We start from the raw sequence: 18931 nt of genomic DNA, 5'->3' as shown, positions 1-18931 counted from the left end.
AAAATTAGTATTTTATACAAACGTTTTTTATTGCTTAATTATGGCATTATATTATTAATTTGCACCATATATTAAGATAAACTAACTCATATATTGAAACCTTTAAAGTATAAATGCTTAACTTGAATATAGTCCACATGCAAATATATTAGAGGGACACAAAGAGCACCAATTTCATAGAATGACCCAGTTGCTAATTTACACATCCAGCAGATACAAAGCAATTTGGCAGTCATTTTGTCATGTTTGTGGCCACCTGACTATTGTTAAGCCCATTATTCACTCTCTTTGCAGTTCTGAATTGGTCTTAACTGACTCCTGTTTGTGATAACTGCCATTTAATGCTGGACAGTTAGAAAACCTAGAAAATACTGAGCCCAAACATGCAAAAAAGAAGAAAAAAGCTGAGCTGGGTGACAACTTCTTGTGGGTTTTTGTCCTTTAATTTGTATTTCTGTCATCAGTTTGTGTAGTCTGGCCTTCACGCTCCCACGAGGTTGACAGCAGCATGGGTCTGGGCAGCTTCCCACTTTTCCACCACTACAAAGAATGATGGGCTTTTAAACCTTGCTTACACAAAGGTAATGTGTAAGTACATTTAATTTAGTGGTGCAGTAAGCAGATGTCTGCATTAAGACATGGCTCACAGTGACAGGTAAATGGACTGTGGTGAAAACCCATTCCCTTCCCCTCCACGCAACACTTGAAATGTTGGAGCCTCTCTTTATGGAGACAAAGAAGAGGCCTACATGTAGGCCAGAAGCCAAACAAAGCGGCCTGCATGTAACACAAAAAGCCTGTAAACAAAGAGAAAGTGCCAAAATCTCTATTCCCTGTAATTCACGCTTATTAGCCAAGCCCTCACAGATGTGCAGAAGCCCCAGAGGTGCGGAAATAACTTCGCTGAACCCTTTAAAAAGACTGAGCGACAGGAGATGTTTCCCTTTGAACGCTGAAGTTTGTTTTTCCTAAGTGCAGGTGTAACTCAGCTGTTGACAGCACACTGTTTTTCTTTTGGTGCTACCAAACACACTCCTATTAATTCATCTTTATTAATATTTTTATTATCTTGGTTATGTTGGTGAAATGAGTCACCAAGACCTTTGTGAGCTAGGAGCTGAGGCTCCCCAAAAGCCAGCCGACCCAGCCCTGCAGGATGCGGTCGCTGGTCTTATCCACCAGTCTTGGAGGTTAGAGTGTACTTGAATAGCTATAATGCTAACATGTGTAATGACAAGAGCTCGTATCTTATACCATCCACTGCTTGGGAAGCCACAGTCTGCCATCCTTGACGTGCTTAGGTAAATAGCCCTCTTTTGTTGAGATGTAGCCATGTCGCCACGTCAAACAGCAATGTGACTGCAGTGTAGCCATCAAGCTGAGCTGCAGCTTGCATCAGGACTGCCTGTGTTATCTCTTTTTTTGTTGTCTCTGAATCAACACAGAAATTGGTACACATCATGCACAAGCACACTCGGAAGCTGCAGGCTGAACTGGACTCCCTCCTGTTTGTCCAGCCACGCTTCCATGCATCAATCAGCAGCCATTCAACAGGACTAGCTTAATCCTGTCAAGGAGCAAGTCTGAATAACCGCTATCCACCTTTCCTTCTGCTCTCCCTCTTTTCCTTTCATCTTTCAAGTTTCCCTTTGGTTATTCAATGCTGCCATCAATAATGAAGATCAGCAAAGGACGGTGTACAGATTAATCAAATGTCTACCTGCAATGGTCATGATTTGTGTACTGATACATGTATGTAAATATGCGTAGAGTAGTTATTAGTCTGCCCAGACATGGCCTCAAATGTCTGCTCAGACACTACCGCCTCTATGCCACCTATGAAGTGTACAGACAGTTTGAACCCTTCTTTGTTCCCATGAACACACGGGCTGTGTAACCCTCAGGTTACCTTCACTTGCACTTTGTTTTCGCAAATTCAGGTCTAACTTGCTGGTCAGGAGCAAAGTTTTTTATTCTTTCCTTTTTGTTTTTGTTACCGAACTCATTTTTGGATCCTGAAGGAAAACTGTTATTCACAACATAATGGTTTTATACTAGCGCCTGCCCCTACCAAATTGTGCCCTGCACGGGCCACATATTTCTGTCCGAAACCTACCGAGCCAAACCCGATCCCACCAGGCATTCTGTTTTTATTTCCGAACCAGATCCCAGCCTGACGCAGTTAATGTAAGCTGAAGCACTGAGTTTGTGTTACCCTGTCACGCAGTTGTTGTGCATGTTGGTATTGCTGCAAAGTAAGAGTCGTAAATAACAAACCCCCTCAATGAACAGCGGGACAGTAGCGCAACACAGCAAACACACCGACAGTAGATAATTTTTATTTATTTTTACACTGTATTTTCACTACAAAGAGGTTGAAGCGTCATGTCAAGTACATGTGACCGCCACCCTCTACTACCAAACCATAAAAGAAGTCTGAAATCAACACTGTATCAAGGTGTGAAGGAGTTTTCCTGAGAGGACCAAGGTGGCTAGGAGTTGGTAGTAAGTACATGTCATTCACATGTCTTGCTTGCAGAGATAGAAACAGAATGATCTCTGTCTCTCTTGCAATGGTTCATACTGCTGTCTTTCTCTTTGGGTGCATGACGACAGCTCGGTAGATCAGAACGAGACGTTGCCTAGACAGGCAAGGACGAGAGATACGGTGCTCTGCTGTCTTAGATGTTGACAGATTCTCTCCTTAGATTGTAATACATGTGACCTCCTAATTCGAACGTGACTTAGGTAAAGCATTAGAGTTGAACATCCAATAAGATGGTTACACATAGTTAGGCCAGCAGAGAATGTAGGAGGTACATTGTGGGCTCCATAGCGACAGTAAAGGGATAAATATTGTGGACCAGGATGGGATCTTCTTTTGGCATTACACGGTGTTGTCACTTTGGCCTCCTGTTGCTGTTCTCCTTGTCTGAAATTTAATAAATGTTGCTCTGTTTCATGAAACTCTCTTTATCAATAAGAGTTGACAACTCACAGCAAACAGCCACTGTCAATAATTGTGTTTTAGTTTGTTAAAAGTCATCACTTTCGATCTTTGGCTCAGAAAAAAACATTGGATACTTTGACCTGAGAGGGACTGGTGCTTTCTTATTTCCATTTTGTGAGAATTTATACTTTGTCTGCACTAAATTTAATTTGATTTAGAGGGAAATAATATGGTACTTTTACTTCAGTTTCGCGTTAAAGTTTTACATTCGAACAATGGACAAACTCATAAAATATGACACATTGCTTTGTATTGTAACTCCCCAAGTAGAAATTACTAAGGTTAAATTTTAAATGCAGCTGTCAGGATAGGATCACATGGTGAAATTGCAGTCTTTACGAGAGGACTGTAAAATATTTCTTAACAGTAAAGAAGTCTTGCAAAAGCCTGATTTTCAAGCCCTCCCCTCTGACCCCGTTCTCCTTTAGGGATGAATGTTTACACAAACACTTCTGAGAGCTCGGTCACACTGCTCACAAAGCTCTACACATTAACACAGTAGGGAGAAAGTCTGTACAAAGGAAAAGAAAACAGTTTCCAGTCAGCAGGCACTGTTATGTGACCGCTAAACACGCAGGTTTAAGAATAAAATATGGAGAGAGGTTTTTCCAAACTCATCAGGAAAGAAAGAGAGGGGAACACCAGCTGACTGTTTAGCTCAGCCGTAAGTCAGGTTGTAAAATTTAATGTAAATGTTGGTTTGAAAAGTTTTGAGACCATTACATAAAACTGCCAATATGTTTTTTTTTTATCTTTTGTGACCAATAAAAACGAAATCTTAAGCGCAATTAAACCCAGAGTATATGGGTCGGTTTAGATGTGATGGAACTTCTCAAAACACCTGCACAAAATGAAGACAGCTCTTCAAATGCATAACCCAATTCTCCCCTGAGATTTATTTAGAAACTGACATGCTTTCTAAATGTTGGCGTTACATTTCCAGATGAGGTGCCGCATGTTATGCAGTTACAAGGTTATAAGCACAGGCCGATCAGAAGAAGTTTCTGGCTCCTACTTTGTCAGAATCAGAATCAGAAATACTTTATTGATCCCCGAGGGGAAATCCTTTTGTCACAATTGCACTTTTCAAAGGTAGATAGATAAAGAGTATATAAATATAATAGTATAAATATAAAAAATGAAGACAAATATAAAGGTGTGTGGGTATTTACAATATTTACATTATTAAGAATTATTATGGTGAACCAAAAAGGACAAGTGAATAAATAGCAGCAGAGAATATTGCACATTAATTATTAGACAGGTAATATTGGACAGAAAATAGATAATGAGGTCTGTGCACAGAGAAGTGCTAAGTTGCTCAAACCCCTTAATTGTGGAACCGATGTGTTTCAACTGTCGTGCCAGTGATAACCCCCGGATACGTGTCGCTAGAGTTAGCAACATCTAAAGATAAATTTGTCCAGTCAAGTACAGAAGAGTGCATGACGATTAAGAAGACTGTCAGTCATCCTTTGTACCACCTGTTTGAAATGACACCAAATCATGTCTATTGCGCCTGGCCAGATTGCAATAAAGCAAACCCCAAATGAGATGGATGGCTCTGAATCACTAAACCTGTGCAATAATGATGAAAAAGACGACAACAAATCTTCACACTTTAACAGAAATGTTATGTTGCTGTAAAGTCTATGTGAATTTGTTGTAATGTCTCCTGGAGCAACAGTGACCACAGACGATACACATTCAGCTAATACAAGTGGTGCATTTGTTCCTCTGTATCCCTCAGCAAGTTTTCCCCATCTTTGAATAACCACGCCTACACTGGAATCATTTGGTTATCAGGTGTCACCGTGTTTTAAGGTTTGTAGTGGAGCAGAACTCACACACTTTGCACTTTGCAAAAAGATACAGACTCAAAAGACAAAACAGTGATTTTTAAAAAAAGTTAGTATTTACTTTTTTGTGCATGATGAGATACAGACATCTTCACTGTGTAGTGCAACGGAGGAGCAACAAACAATGAAGTCAATGACTGTGTTTGTTTTCCTTCTAAAACTCCAAATAAGCAGCAAGTCATGTTGACTGAACATGCACCCATAAAAACATTTGGGGAAGAAAGTGTTGTCTCCTCTTGACTGTGGTATAGATACAGTCAGAGATTACACAATTTTAAAACATACTTGATGATATATTTTAACATAAAAGTCCAAGTTAAAAAAATACAGCATTTGCCCCGGGGGAAATAAATCTTTGATCACAAAGCTTCTTTGATGAGAGAAGAGAGTCTTCTGAAAGCCTGTTGGAAGACGTGTGAAAGTTTAGAGTCAGTTAAGGTGTGTGTGTGCGCGTGCGCGCATGTGCGTGTGCATGTGTGTGTATACCTCATCAATCTGCTCTGGTGTGGAGAGAGAAAAGGCTGCTCTGACGTAGGGACAGGGCTCACTGCTGTTGATCATGAAGACGCCTCCAGGAACCAGCAGCACCTTTAGTGAGCATGTGCACACACAGACACACACAGACACACACACACCTCATGTTACTTAAGGTTTCCATTGCTTTTCTCTTAGTTCTTACAGAGCTAATCTTTTCACACAAGAGAGAATGATACATCGTCGATAAATCCTCTGGTCGTTTTTAATCAGCGGTTGTTCGTGTTAATGTAACATTTTAAGGACAATGCAAAATAAGAAGGACATAATCAACGTCTGAGAGAGAGTTGATGGAAATTATTGCAGCTTTGAATCATGGGAAAGATAAAGCACAGGAATTCACTTCAAATCTGAGGTGTCGTCGTGTTTCTCCTCTGTTAGCACAGAAAACAGAAGCCAGGAAGTCTTTACTATCTGCTGTGTGGAAGTTTTAAATATCCTGGACTCAGTGGAGAGACGCCTACTGTGCAGACCTCGGAAAAGCCTTATTGTACCCACTCCTATTTAAACACGGCTAATCAGCTATTTTACAAACCCTCTGTGTGCGAGTGTGTGTGGGAGGGAAAACCCACTCACAGTGCGCATAATGGCCGCTTTACATGCACCATCCTACACCATGGATGTCTAAAGAGAGCACGCCTACACTCTTTTCAGACACAAACCCTGCCTTGACCCTGGTGCAAAACATCTGCTCACACACACACACACACAAAAAAGCACCGAAATGCATTCTGGGTACCTGCTATCAGCGTATTAACCTTCAGTGGACAGAGTTAATTGGGTTTTGTTCCATAATAAATCACAAAAGAGATTATTTTGTGAGGGTTTATGCTGAAATAGGAAAGGATTGAGTTGTGTGCTGACCTCTTTCTCCAAGGCTTTCTTCATAATCAGCTGTTGGGTATCGGCTATGCCCTTTAGTTTGATCCACAGGAACATGCCTGCCGACGGAGCATGCCACTCCGCAACATCTTCTCTCACACACACAAACACACACACACACACACACACACACACACACACACACACACAAAAGCCTCAGGGTTTGCTTTCTGACTCATAACACAGTCACGATTTCCCTTCTGTGGTTTTTTACATCACTGCCTCTACAAATTCTTAGCAATTTAATTAATCTGGACTCCACATCGTCTATTAAAGTAGTACGCTAGTGGTGATGGTTGTTGTTGTAAGTGACATGAAGGAATTTGTCTAAAAGTGGAAATGCCTTAACATTTAGTTCCTTAAATGGTCTAAAAGAAAAACTATACTGGTGTGTGACTCAAGACAACTTTTGACTACAGATGTCTGTTTTTGTTTTGTCAGTGACATTATATCTGTCAACATGCCCAAACGGACTGTGACCCCTACTCTAATAGGTCAAATAAATAGAAACTAAACAGGCAAAACTAAAAGTGAATAATAACACATAGCAGTACAAAAAGCATTTTCAATAATATAACAAACAAAAAAAAATTGCTTTAAGGCACTTTGAAGTGCATACAGCATCATAATAATTCACACTTTCGCTTGACAAGAAATTCTTCACAATGTCTTCAATGTTGTTTTCCAGATCTTTCTGCGACATTACATAAGTATTTAGCTGCTGACGGGTCCATCCACCTTTTTTTAAATCTGGTTATAAGCTACTGACATGAGTCCACAAACCTTTGAGCCACTTGTCTGCAGAGCCGATCATGGCGTCACGTTGTTTCCTGTAAAACTCAATCACCCTGTGAGAAGAGAGAAAACAGTTTCATGCATCGCTGCAAGAGTGGCTGTCTACCTCTACTGGCCCTGTAGGTGTCATAAACAGATCTAATTGCTTTCCTAACCAGTCAAACCAGGCATGCGGACCAGATGTGGCTGTACAGCAGCAATGTGGGAAGTGCCGTACCCATCTATGTGTTGAAGGAAACCCTCTTGGCCCCAGCTGTGCAACAACTCAGACACCATGAGCTGAAAGGTAGCAGGTTACAGGTTACATAATGTCATGACACAGACTCATGTGCAACTGTTATGTTACAGTAAAATGACCCTGCAGCAGATAAGCCGCCTTCAGATCTGACCTATTAGTACAGTGCAGATGGAGCGCGACACTTCTTTCTTTCACAACTTTAAATGTTTTGGCCACATCATGTTTCAATTTTGTTGTCACATTAAATATTTTGTACGTGCATTCATTTTAGTCTAAATTAAGAAAAAGCAGAGGTGAGGACTGAACCAGACCAGGAGGATTACAGCGGATCCTAATTAATCGTCTTCCTCATTATGACTTCCTCTGCAGCTGCTGCTGATCCAGACACACCGCAGTGTCTTATTTTGTTTTGGTTGTAGTGTAACGACACACCCCTTCTCGCTGGTGAGTTTGCGTTGATGCAAATCTGCCATGCCTGAGGGGTGCTGGCAACGCAAGCTGGCAGAGTGGTGACAGCTTCATTGTTGGCACTGCGTGTATTGACAGAGTACATAGCTGAAGCACCCTGCTGTGTGCTTACTGCTGCTGCTGGTCTACATGATGAAGTGTCATGTTTGTCAGGATCAAACAGCATTTTCTAATCTTGTGTTGTGCTTTTATGTATGTTTTGTTTCTTTTGCCAATTTAGATGCCAAGTTGATGGAGGTTGCCACACAGAAAGCAGCATCATTGAAAGGTGATTTAGGCTAAGAGGAGGTTATCCTCGTTCAAACTACATTCATTCAGTAGTCCTCAAAGCAAGAAAGCAGGAAGCTGTTTTCAACCAAACCAGTAATGTTAAATGTTGATTGAGCTGGGTGTGTGTGTGTAAAATTAAGGTTTCATTTACCTGCGTGAAGGTACTTGTGTGCATTGTTGAGGCCTGGATGTGCAGCACCACCCTGTCTACCAGCGGTTTGGGGCCGGTCACAAAACCCATCCTCAGCCTGAAACAGTAACACACACAAGGAGTCAGAGACATAAACATGCTGGTGCAGTTACGCATTAAAATGCCTCCCACGCCAAGACTAACCAAGGAAAGTAAAGCTTAAATAAATAAATGCAGATTCTGATTCCGATTTGGCTATCCATACCGACATTCAAAAAAACTTCTCAACAAAAAATACAGCCGGTCGTATTAACTCATTCTCTTGCTCACGACTACACCTGCAACTAGTCAAAGCTGTTATGATTATGTCAAACATCTGATTTTTAGGATGTGATCTTATAGTTTAAGATGCTCATTAATGTAAATGTGACAGGACAGGTATATATGTTAAAAAAAATAGGATGCAGATTGTTTTTAGTGTCATTTTGAACATTCAAAGTCAAAATAAATGTGCTTAATACAAGCAACAGCAATAACTATGATCATGACAGGTTAGGGAAATTAATTAAAAGATGACTTAGGTGATGTTTAATGTAAATAAACACTAATATACACAACGTTTGAAGCACATTATTGTCAGTAATATTGTATGGTGCAGTATTAAGATGTTTTTCTTAAGTGGACTAATGGGCTAAACCACAGATCAAAAATGGACCAAAGTCAATGGACACGGGTGTCCATATACTTTTGGCCACATTGTGTATTTGGGCCCCAGATTATTTACTTTCCTACAGATGAAAAGCATCAGTTGTATCCTGCAGCTGTCATCAGTGGAGAATTACACAAGCAAAGTAAACTGTGTGACAGACTGGGAACACACACCCTGTTTCCATTTCACAGACACCGAGCTGTAGCAGAGTCAATATAATCCAAAATGGTAAAATCATCGCACACCCTGATTCAGACGCTCACCCCGAAGACAGGATCTTAGAGAAGGAGTCTGTCCTGATGATCCGCCCGTCAACGTCCATGGAGAGAAATGTGGGAGCCCACGGCTGCCAAACAAATGAGGCATAACATGAATCAGCGCTGAGATCAGACCACAGAGCAGCTGACCGATTTTAGCTCTTCAAATGATGGAAGAGTAACTTTCTCTGACCAACAGAGGAGGCGAGTGAACTCTTTCTGTACCTTGTCAAACTGCAGGAAGTAGTAGGGGTCGTCCTCGATTATGAGCATGTCATACTGCCTGGCCAGCTGTTAACAAGACGTTAACAGAAAATGACAACAAGCTCTAATGAGGAGAGCCAGCGGTTCACTGACTGCTTGTGGAAGAGCTTCATAAAACTGCAACTTTCATTTCACATTTCTGAGTCTTTTCTTTTGTGACTTTGCAAGGGAGACACACATCATACACTTCCTGCTTCCTCTGAGGCGTCATGGAGGCCCCGGTGGGGTTTCCACCGTTGGGGATGGTGTAGAGGATCCTGGGAGCGGTGCTGCCGGGCTCGTGGACCTCTGAGGGGTCCCACCGCGACAAAACCTCCTTCAGGGCTGCAGGTATCATGCCGTGCTGATCGCTGGGGACGTTGATTAAGTTGCAACCGAGCGGCTGGAGCTACGGAGGACAAGAGAAAGTTAGAGGGTCACGGACGTTTGCGTAAATCTGTAAACGTGTGTAGTTGTTGTAAAGACAGCGCTCTCACCGCTGCAAGCGTGCCTGAATATGTGGGTGCATCCAGCAGAACGTTGTCTCCAGGGTTGACCAGCATCTCAAATACCTAAAACACACAAGATGCAGAGACATGTTGGGAATCAATGGGCCTCACGCCAGAACAAGTCGTACGGAGAGATGTGTTGTTAAGTGGCACCTACGAGCGATTTAAGAGAATTTGTGGCAAATGTTTTCTCAGGTTCAAATTAACTTCTTGAACGGTCCATACCTGAAGTACGAGTCTTGTACAGAGAGTCTGTTTTTCTTCACAGGTGGGAAACACATTATGCCTTTATCTAAATGAATTCAAATAACCCAACAGAAGTAATGCATGATTTTCTGTAGTGGACATAATATTAGGAAAGGTCATGAAGTACTAAGCTGTTAAAGAGGAGTTTCCTGTTCCAGATCAGAAAAATGGCTGACACAAACGTCTTTATGTTATCTCTAACAGCTGGCTGCACAAACAGCAGCGTGGCAGCTGGTGGTGTCAGCACCTTACAGAGCCCCTCCTGGCTCCCCGTGGTCACACACATCTCCATCAGGCCCTTCTCGGGGGGGTAGCCGGCGGTCGGCGGGTTGTGGAGCTTCTTCTGCAGGTTCTTCATCCACGTCAGCAGCTCGGGTAGTCTACGTAGGAATGGAAATGACTTCACATTAGACTTAATAATTAATAACTAACTTAAGTAATAACTTAATATACTATAGATTTTGGGTGCTGTTGCTGGGGAGGTTTTGTGAGAATACTGAGTAATTTAGCGATTAGCTATCACAGCTGAACAGAAAGGAAAGGCCTTCACCTACACAAAGGTTTATCGACATAAAACTCCAGAAACAGGATACTACCGCCCAAACTGTTAGATTGACTTGTGATAAGTTTAAAGTGTAGATCCAAAAGTTCACCGCAGAGAGATCTGAACACCAAAAGCTATACACTCGGGCATGTTGGTGTATGATACTCATTATGTTTTAGGCATTTTATTGTATTCAACAGCGATAGTAGAGAGAGATTGCAGGAAATGAGGGACGTCCACGGCTGGATTCAAACCTGACGGTGCAGTTAATGGTCGGCGTGTTAATCCCTGGACACCCAATATAATATATAATATCTATTATCACTGAATAAATATCGAAGATAAGAAAAACCACTGGACTCGGCTGGTGGAGTCACTGGAGGCTTTGAAGTTTACAGAAGTAGTCGTATAAAAGATAAAGGTCACCAGAGAATGATAACCTCCATACGCTGCTGCACACTTTTATGATTTAATTTAAAGGGAAGTTGACAAAAAAAAGGTCTTTAATGTCCAGACTTTCTAACTATTAAACTTTAAAGCTGGCTCCTGTACAGGGCACTCTCTGCTGTTCAGGTCTGTTTTTAATTCTTAATTTCCCAAAGTGCAGCCCCACTCAGGCTTACAAGATGCATTTTCATTAATAACCTTAAGAACTTTACCTACTACATCTTGAAATAATCTTTTATGTTCTGGAGAATCTCGTGAAATAGAAGTGATAGATCTTGACCTCTCACCCGTTAGAGGCAGAGTACTGCAGAGCCCTCTTCATCGCCGCCTCGTCAAACGTGACCGTCTGTCCGTTCTTCACCTTAATGGACGCTGACAGGAAGGGGAAGGTGTTGGGGTTGGGCGCTCCTCCAGCCAAAGAGATCAGAGACGGAGGCGACTGCTGTTGTAGCTCGGCTTCATGCCGGTGGAGACAGAGCACATGAGGACTGGCTTCTCACACTGAGGTTACAATGACGATAAGATCCTTGTGTGGAAAATTGTACTATAACCTACAGTGTTGTACAGTGTTACTTAAATCTGTTAGACAATATCTACCACTAAACCTTCACTCGACATAGTACGCCCTGCTTTATTATCTGATCTTGCAGAGGGTCCCAGCTTATATTGCTGTAACAATTATGTGTTTAATCTTGGGATGAAACTAATATTTATTTAAATTATTGATTAATATGTAAATTGTTTCCATAATCAATTGATAGTTTGGTCTACAGATGTACACACTATTGTATAGACCATTGTTTCCTAAAGCTAAAGATGGTGTCTTCAAAATGCGTTTTGTCCATGCGTTTTATTGAGATGAAACCTATCTAACTATGTTCAGCTTGTTATGAAACCCAGACTGCCAGTAGCAGGCCTTTACTCACTCAGCATCCTGATGGGAGAGGGCTTTCTGGCGGCGCTGACAGCAGTCAGAAACCGAGCGTAATTCATGATTCCTGCGAAAGAATAAAATCAGTTTCATGTGTTCATTTATTTATTCATCTTCCACCTGTAGCTTAATGTCAGTGATCGATGCATCAGGTCTGTGTTTGTGTCTCCTAATTCCGTAACTTCCCGTTTCAAAAGAAACGCTTATTAAATTAATCCTGCGTGATCAAAGACAACCAAAAATAATCCTAGTAATTCCTAGTTCCAACATGCCTGCAGACAGACTGACTGCGGTTTTTGCTTACACAACAGAAATCATAACGGTACATTAAGTTAACCTGCATCAGTACTGTAAGTTAGATTAATGTAAAACAACACTACAGCTAACACTACAATGGACAAGTAAGCACAACCTATACCGAATATATTTTATAAATTTAAAGGTAGTTACGGTATTTTACTCGACCACGTTCGGCGCGGTTCAGCTGCTTCAGTTACTGAACGTACGTGACCTTGCATTCATCTCGCCGTGACCGCCCCGGGGGCTTCTGGTTAATGTATTTCTTGACACGCCGACATCATAACGTTTAATATGTGTTATCGTGGTTGTATAAACTAGATTAAACAAGATGTAAAACAAAAACACAATTGTAGCCATTTACGAAATTACTTTGCTTAAGTTTTGTTTTATATTTTACTGTTTATATCGGTGTCATATAACTAGTTACATCCAACCATTTAGAAAATGGCAGTGAATCATTACCGCTGTTACGGCCGGGGTTCTGACGATTTATGCTACCTATCGAGATGTGCTACTTAGTAGTTCTGCGCATGCGTATAATCCACAAGCGTGGTCTGTTTCCACGCCAAATATCTGTGCAACCTTGCTGTTGGGAATGCCGTCGAGAAAATGGCTGACCGTCAGTAACATAAAAAAAAGAAAAAGAAAACAAATCATTACTAGTCAGAATATGCTACCCCTGATATCTTAAATAAAGATGGCATAATATAGTATTTCAACATGCTCCCCATCTCCGTACACATGGAGTGAGTAGTGGTGCATTATAAAATTATTCTGTAGTTAGAGCATTATTTGATACGGGATATTAGTCTATCAGAATACGCTACCCCTGAAATGGTGTCATAATATAATCAAAAAATAGACGATGTCAAAAATACTGTGAGAGTTATATACCTGAAAAAGGCAACACATAAGGTAGCATTTTTCGACAGGGCAGAGCGACTCGATAGACTCATGCGTTACGGTAGCATTTTTCGGGAAGACAGCTTAAATCGTCAGAACACCGGTAATTCCTGATGGTTTCCACAACCAGAAGTCAAGGTAGCGGTATGCACCTGAACAAGTTGCTTGCGATCCGCCATAAAACCCAGAGAAGAAGAAGAAGAAGAAGAACCAGAACCAGACTCAGACTGTTTCCGGAAGTGACGTAACGGTTGGTGAACTTCCGTGTTGTTAGCTTAGTCGTGCTAACTACGAGGGGACAAACTGTAGCGTTAGTTTAATTTTTAATTTGCTGCGGTTAAATTTGCTCCAGGTTTGCAGACGGAGCCACGTTTGTCCCCATTCAAGCCCGTAACTTATGTCTAATTTGCTGGTATGGTACTTCTAACGTTAGCTGTAACGTTAAAAGTTGAATTAACCGGCTAAATAAGGTAACGTTAAAGCTAACGGCTCCTCCTAATTAACCTTAACGTTATCTAGCTTAGTAATTAAAATAAAGAGTATATGCTCTCGTTAACATGTTTACAAAAGGAGAAACACGCTTTGAATGTTCTTAGTTAAATGAGCGTTAACTATTGTTTTTCTTCATTAATGTTGCATTAAGTTCAGGTGTGTTTCTCTTCTGCAGAGACAGGTCTGTTTTCAACAAGAGCTCTCTGCTGCTATGTAGAGCTGCGGACTGGCTGTCCTGTCCTCGGTGTCTGCATCCGTTTCAATGGGGAAAAGGAAAGACATGATTCACCCCAGGTTCCTTGGTGAGTATGCACGAGTATTGACATTTAATTGCTCTTTCCCTGTCCACCCCGTTTATATATCACTACGGAGAGGAGGCTGGAAAACAAACAGTTCAACAACCTCCATGATGACCATAAAGTGGAACCAACACCTCTCTGAAACATCATGATCTTCATAAAGGTTGAATGTGTTGCAGCACAGTTTATTTATTTATGGTTTATTTCACTAGGGACCGATACAGCTTGCATAGGCAGACCATCAAACAGCAATCCAATGTGTGCATCATAGTGTTTTTAGCAATTGCTAATTTGGACTTTTAAAGGAATTAAAAATTAAAACACTGAGGAAAAAAGAAAATGGAGGAAAAAAAGTACAGTAAGTTACAGTAGAACACAAGATAAAAGGAGGTAAATTGAGTAGATTAAGATAGTTGTATTTGTTTTCAAGAGGTGTACCTAATAAACTGGGTGTACAGGAAAATCACTTCATTATACCATCAACTGACTCTGTTCCCAGTGTCTGGTGTTCAGAGCAACATCAGTTATTTTTGGTTTTAATGCATTTTTTTTGTGAAAGATCTGTAGTTTAACAAATCAGTAGCAAAATGTTATTGTTTCATAAATGTTATTATTGGACACACAGTAGGTGCCTCTGTAGGACTATATTTATTTGTGCTTCCCTCTCATCTTCTGCAGGTGAGGGCAACTCGAGCCTGCACAGCGTTCACAAGCGCAAACATAAAAAACACAAGAAGCACAAGAGAAAGCACCACAACTTCGCGGAGGCCCCGCAGCCCGAGCCTGTCGTCTTTCCTCGGCCTCCTCCGCAGCTCCGGCTCAAGATCAAACTGGGAGGTCAGACACTGGGGACCAAGAGGTGAGGCGGGACGTTGAAGCTTGTCAGTTTGTCAGTGAATGCATCAGGTTATTGCATCTGCCTCTGATTTCCTCTCGTCTCTTTCAGCGTTCCCACCTTCACTGTGCATCCTGGTGTGGCTTGTCCTCCCTCTCCTTTGATGATCATTGATAATGATGTTGACGACGACGAAGACGATGAAGATGACGATGAGGACGACGATGAGCCCTCTGTGCCGCTGGAGCAGTATCGGGCCTGGCTAGGTAAGTTACAAATAGAGCCCGTATATGGTTTGTCCTATTGTTAGTGGAGAGATCATCTGGGCTTTTATGTTGCCTTTCCTCAGTCTGAAAGGTTGCATTAATATAAATGCCAAATTGCTGAATAATGTTCAAGCTTACTGATTCAAACAATCACTACCTTTACCATGTGGTTCCCAGTCTCTGCGTCGGGACACCACGTGGAGCCGAAAGGTCAATCTAGAGGATCACAAGATGATTTGAAAGCAATAATAAATTCTATATAGCAAAATAATGTTTATTATATTTTCTTTTTTCTTGTGACATACAGCATACTTCTTTTGGCCTCCAAAAAGCCTTTTAAATACAACAATCTGCGAGCGAACTCATGTCTACATCGTGTATCTTTTATTACTGTTCTGTAACTTTCAAGATGTCTGTATGTGATACACGTATAGTGATTTATTATGGATGGCAGACAAAGCATTTGGAGACAAATCTTTAAATGGTTGTGATTTTTACAATCTTCTTCAATTTAAATCAATACGGTCACTGAATACAAGCTAACTTCATATCGTCGTGTACCATGTCGTACCATGCTCATGACAATTTTCCGGCCTTGGTTGGACAATAAATGCATCATGTTTATCTTTTTTTGTTCTGTATCAGATGAAGACAGCAACCTGGCCACGTCCCCCATGCCGGACATGGACTCAGACTCCATGCCCAGCAGGCCTGTGGACGAGGAGGAGCGATGGCTGGACGCTTTGGAGAAGGGAGAGCTGGACGACAACGGGGAGCTGAAGAAGGAGGTCGACGAGTCTCTGCTGACAGCCAGACAGGTGAGGAGGAGAGACGGGAGCAGGAAAAATGTACTTCAGTTCCCTGTTGATGCTCAATGATGCCATAACATGTATCCCTGGGTGTATGTTTCTGTTAATGTTCAGAAAGCCCTGCTGCACAAGCAGCAGAGCCAGCCTCTCCTGGAGCTCCCCATGGGCTACAAGGAGAAAGAGATGACCGCGGAGATGATGCAGAAGCGGGAGGAACGGGCCCGAAAGAGGCGCCTGCAGGCCGCCAAGAAGGCAGAAGAGAACAAGAATCAGACGATAGAGAGACTAACGAAAACCAGCAAGGCCAAGATCAAAAGCATGAAAGACAGGAAGTCCAAGATGAGTCAATGTCCCATGGTCCGGTACAGCGACTCTGTCCAGGGCCTGACCATCTCCTTCCCAACAGGGGTCCCCGCTCCTGCCCCGACGCCTCCCTGTCCTCCACCGGCAGCTCAGGCAAACTGCGGAGTCAGCGGCTGCACTAACCTCAAGAAGTACTCCTGCTCAAAGACCGGGGTCCCCCTCTGCAGCCTCGAGTGTTACAAGAGGAACCTGCTGCTTGTTCAGAGTGCAGTGTGAGCTTAACAGGGCCGAACATATTTCAGATGGACGCAGATATAGTTCTGTTTGTACCACGCTGCGATGTGACGGCGGTTTACGTTACATGGACGCCCGTGGCTAAACAGACATGGGAGGTATAATTTGAACTTAACACTTTAAACATAAATCTTTTCAGGACTCAGAATCTGAGTGCCAGTGTGGATTTACTTTTAATCTACTTTTTAATTGGCTGTATCATCATCATAATAATAATAATAATAATAATAATGGTTTTCCCTGCAGTGATGCTGGTTACACAATTCAACTATGTATGTTGTAAAATGTTTAGAGATAAAAATGTGTGTACCAGTCATCACACACACAATATTTATTATTTCCATCTGAGGAGCCTCCTCAAATATTTTTGTATATGTCCTGAGAAAGAGTAGCATTGTTTAATTTTATTTTGTCAACAATGTGAAAATAATGTTAAGAGCCTGACAAAGGTCATCAACAAAAAGCTAATTGTCTTTTGAAAGAATAAAAGAGAAACTGCATTGCTTCTTTAATCTCAAATGTAACAAATGACTCCATTTCCATACAAAAACTGTACATCTTAAATTAAGTAACAAGTGAAACGCCTCTCCAACACTGCATACAACAAGTGGAAATATCAAAAACTTATTTGCTCTGTCAACATGGAGACGTGTCATTTTTATTGGTGCAGCTTGTAAACGTTACGTTCTCACTGAAAGCTCTCGTCTGATCAGAGATTTACACCAAAGTGTCTGAGGTATTCACTGATTAAGTGGCTTTTCATCTGCACAAACGCACACACGTGAAGCCCTGTGCACACATCTCTGGTGCGCAACAAAGCACAGAAATGAACTGGTTTGAACCCCAGGAAAGCAGCCTGCTATTTGCTTATCACTGCTGTAACGGTCACGCTCTGCTAATATCTGCAGATTATCATCTGTGAAATGGAGGCACAAGATTCAGACTCCACGTAGCCCCCCCGGTAAGATTAGGCTCCCACAAACACCAGAGATTGAACTGTTTCCTGAGAATACAATGCTTCAGCAGTTGAAGAAATGTTGTAGTTTGTGTGTCCGTCATCGTCACTGATCTAATAAGAGTAAGATGAGTCATCACAAGGCCAGACCGAAGGACAGTCTGAAGGCCATCTCTACGGGAACCTCTGCCACAGAGTCATGGAAACACACGTAGAATTCCTGAGGGACAGGCTCCAGCAGCATCCGTCTGAAGGAGGAAAAAGATGAGACTTTAATTAGTGGTAAATATCAGATTCCACAGACACCTTTTCAGAAAGAAGAGAAAACATGCAGACTATCTTAACTACAACAACAGGGTGAATCTGCAAGTTCTTTGACCAGAAATGAAGCTGACGATGTGAAAACAATCTGAAAAAGTGCTTTTTCTAGATGTTAGACTCCTCATTTATTCACAAGTGAATCTCCCTCTGGGAACCAGCCACAAAGAAAGGCTGACCATCGTGGTCCCATGATCCTTTTCTTCCTTCAAATCCCTATTTTTAACTCCCATTCCTGACCTTCCTGCCCTCTGTCTCTCCTCTGGTAGCGTCGTCAAGACAAATTCAAACTACCATCAGTCAATTCAACATTTGACAGCTTTGCTTCCCTCCCTCCCCTTCAGCTGAAACACAGTACATGCTGTCTGTTCATCCCAGTCATAACACAGCAGACTGACACAATTACTGGTACTCTCATATATTTTATCACAATGTTCTTGGAATATTCTTAAATACAGTAATATGTTTGTTTTTTTGCTCCTACGACGTCCAATTTCCTAAGAAGGGCCATTTCACTTATCAGCTCCCTCACCAATATTCCAACACATTTGCGGTAAAAATACTCTCATCAAAGGGGAAGCTGACGTACCCTATAACCCAGTAAGTCATGGTGGGAGCAGGTTTCCGCTGGTCGGTCCAGTTCTTAGGTTTACACTGGAACAGAACTCCGTGTTCCTTCACAGGACCCAGACCCCAACCAGCGCCCTGAGGCCTGTCTGCAGCCCTACGACCCTGCAGGACAGAAAAACAGTCGCGTAATATGTGTGTGTGTGCCGGGGGGGGATGTGATCCAATTTTACCTTTTCACATAAGTTTAAACTATTATCAAAGCAACTTATATATATATATATAAACACATGTTCACATTACACTGGGATTTAAGCAACGAAATAAATGCTTTTACTCTTTATTATAATTAAAAAAAGAATACATTCAGTACAGGAGAACTAAATAAAAGTCACTATAAAAACTCAATTATATCTCACTGAAAACAGATCTTGTCATCAGTAATAAATCATATTCCGGACATCAAAATACTGAAGTTTGGAAAGCAAGAACTCCGTATCAGTCCTTACTCCTTAATA

General features: G+C 41.7%; 3 protein-coding genes across 7 annotated transcripts in view; 1 reads left to right on the top strand and 2 right to left on the bottom strand.

Annotated features, from left to right (window-relative positions):
* Positions 1 to 4903: 4903 nt before the first annotated feature.
* On the bottom strand, positions 4904 to 13526 carry aadat (aminoadipate aminotransferase). Of its 4 annotated transcripts, none has more exons than XM_038730120.1 (14): positions 13428 to 13526; positions 12068 to 12139; positions 11429 to 11597; positions 10398 to 10530; positions 9893 to 9967; positions 9595 to 9804; positions 9378 to 9443; positions 9159 to 9241; positions 8208 to 8304; positions 7298 to 7359; positions 7069 to 7133; positions 6268 to 6374; positions 5356 to 5457; positions 4904 to 5270 (listed from the first exon to the last, which is right to left on the bottom strand). In XM_038730120.1, the coding sequence occupies exons 2-14, from the start codon at positions 12132 to 12134 to the stop codon at positions 5229 to 5231; spliced, it is 1278 nt and encodes a 425-aa protein (XP_038586048.1). In that variant the 5' UTR covers positions 12135 to 12139; positions 13428 to 13526; the 3' UTR covers positions 4904 to 5228. The 4 variants fall into 4 exon arrangements, with proteins under 4 accessions (XP_038586048.1, XP_038586045.1, XP_038586046.1 ...); XM_038730117.1 differs by lacking the exon at positions 13428 to 13526 and adding an exon at positions 13267 to 13377; XM_038730118.1 differs by lacking the exon at positions 13428 to 13526 and adding an exon at positions 12523 to 12633.
* A 10-nt stretch (positions 13527 to 13536) lies between these two features.
* Positions 13537 to 17078, top strand: ino80b (INO80 complex subunit B). The gene is made up of 6 exons (XM_038730122.1): positions 13537 to 13745; positions 13943 to 14069; positions 14745 to 14925; positions 15013 to 15167; positions 15813 to 15985; positions 16091 to 17078. The coding sequence occupies exons 2-6, from the start codon at positions 14030 to 14032 to the stop codon at positions 16553 to 16555; spliced, it is 1014 nt and encodes a 337-aa protein (XP_038586050.1). The 5' UTR covers positions 13537 to 13745; positions 13943 to 14029; the 3' UTR covers positions 16556 to 17078.
* The window catches only part of intu (inturned planar cell polarity protein), a 25530-nt gene continuing 23667 nt past the window's right edge, over positions 17069 to 18931 (bottom strand). For both annotated transcript variants that reach the window (XM_038730116.1, XM_038730115.1), the window contains exons 16-17: positions 18436 to 18578; positions 17069 to 17776 (exon numbers count right to left, since the gene is read on the bottom strand). In XM_038730116.1, the coding sequence (XP_038586044.1) occupies positions 17665 to 17776; positions 18436 to 18578 (255 nt within the window). In that variant the 3' untranslated portion in view covers positions 17069 to 17664. The remainder of the gene's footprint in view (positions 17777 to 18435; positions 18579 to 18931) is intronic.

The sequence above is a fragment of the Micropterus salmoides genome, unplaced genomic scaffold, assembly GCF_014851395.1.
Source record: "Micropterus salmoides isolate LMB-PRFRI ecotype aquatic unplaced genomic scaffold, ASM1485139v1 Ms_hic_scaffold_2, whole genome shotgun sequence".
In the NCBI taxonomy this organism is placed as follows: domain Eukaryota; kingdom Metazoa; phylum Chordata; class Actinopteri; order Centrarchiformes; family Centrarchidae; genus Micropterus; species Micropterus salmoides.
This window is presented reverse-complemented; position numbering and strand designations above follow the sequence as displayed.